This window comes from Perkinsus marinus (genome assembly GCF_000006405.1).
Source record: "Perkinsus marinus ATCC 50983 genomic scaffold scf_1104296941728, whole genome shotgun sequence".
Classification (NCBI taxonomy): Eukaryota; Perkinsozoa; order Perkinsida; family Perkinsidae; genus Perkinsus; species Perkinsus marinus.
The window spans coordinates 197,329-198,920 of NW_003212397.1; the positions used below are offsets into that span (position 1 = coordinate 197,329).

The 1,592-nt window shown below is 39.1% G+C and overlaps 1 protein-coding gene across 1 annotated transcript; it reads right to left on the reverse strand.

The window, feature by feature from the left end:
- Nucleotides 1-451: 451 nt before the first annotated feature.
- Pmar_PMAR000078 (hypothetical protein) lies at nucleotides 452-1,096 on the reverse strand (the record flags this gene model as incomplete). Its single annotated transcript, XM_002781650.1, has 3 exons — nucleotides 452-488; nucleotides 550-622; nucleotides 1,009-1,096. 3 exons carry the CDS (start codon nucleotides 1,094-1,096, stop codon nucleotides 452-454), a joined length of 198 nt encoding a protein of 65 aa, XP_002781696.1.
- Between the last annotated feature and the right edge of the window lie 496 nt (nucleotides 1,097-1,592).

Genomic DNA, 1,592 nt, shown 5'->3' on the forward strand with positions numbered 1-1,592 from the left:
CGAGCTTGAACATTCTTCATCACAAAAGTCTCAAGTTGACTTCTGCACTTCATCACTCGACGAGTAAAAACCAACTCCATAAGTGTTGGAGTAGGAATATATGTTCGCTTTTCTCAGCTGAGCTCAGGAGTTTCCTATACAGTGTTGGAGTAGGAATATATGTTCGCTTTTCTCAGCTGAGCTCAGGAGTTTCCTATACAGTGTTGGAGGAGGAATATATGTTCGCTTTTCTCAGCTGAGCTCAGGAGTTTCCTATACAGTGTTGGAGTAGGAATATATGTTCGCTTTTCTCAGCTGAGCTCAGGAGTTTCCTATACAGTGTTGGAGGAATGTAGTTGGACATGTGCATATTTTCCCAAAAAAACTCAAATCATAAACACACATAATGGGCATCCCTGAGATTCCTCGAGCCACTCAATAGCGCATCGCCAACAAAACATGTGCCCACAAATCAGCGCTGTTGGAGACTCCATCTCAGAGTAGCAAATCTGAAAAGAAAAAAAACGCACTCGGAAGATTTCATATTCACAAAGATATTTCACCAAGCACGTCAATTTATCATAGCCGAGGTCCAAAGATTCCTCATATTCTTCATCGGTCGAATTATTAGTTGTTTTATCGCCTGAAAGTGAAGGACTTATCAAAATAATAATCAACACTGAAAATCTACTCATAGAAATACGATATAAAAATCAATTCTCGGAGTTCCGCCCTAGTGACATGAAAAACATATTTCACGACTACTGCATATCACCACGAATATCGTGGTTTTCACAGAGTACTACGCCACCTGACGTAAAATTCCAGAAGATATTCTCAAAGAAATACACAATTTAGAACGGAAAAATAATCAAAAAATTCCCAAAAATAGGACGAACAACTACACTGACCAACAGCTAAATGGAAACAACTTTCATTTCAACACAGAAAATCCCAAACTTCGTCAATGTCACCAAAGTAAAGATCTACGCAAACTAACAATAATAACTTCAACACGAATCGACTTACTCGAAGAAGGTTTCTCGATCTTCCGCTGTTTCCACTTACCATACGCTTCCAGTACAACAGTAGCTGAACAGGACAGTCCATGTTGCATTAAAACTACCATCGGTCGACCCCGGGGTCGAGACCCACGCCTGTCAACTTTTTCAGAAGAATGAATAACAAACCAGCTCTCCACGATTACTCAAAAACAATTGAAAACACTTGGGAACTTCACCCGTTTTACGTGAAGTGGCGTAAAACTCGGTGAAAAACGCGATATTCGCGGTAATACGCAATGTTTCTCACTGGTATTGTTCATATCACTAGGATGGAATTCTATTACACAGGTCCCAGCATAATAAACATCAAATTCGAGATCAGTACAGTACGTGTCAATTTGATATGCAAATTTGCATTATTCTCCGATATTGATGATAATCGATTTGAAACTATATCTTGCATATACAATGTAACGATGGCTATGAACATGTGTTGTGATGATGAAAGTAACCGTTTGGGACTGTAATAGCGGCAACTTGTTCACTATCATTTATCCTCCAAAGTAACACATATTTGCATATCAAATTCACGCGTACTGTACATTGCAA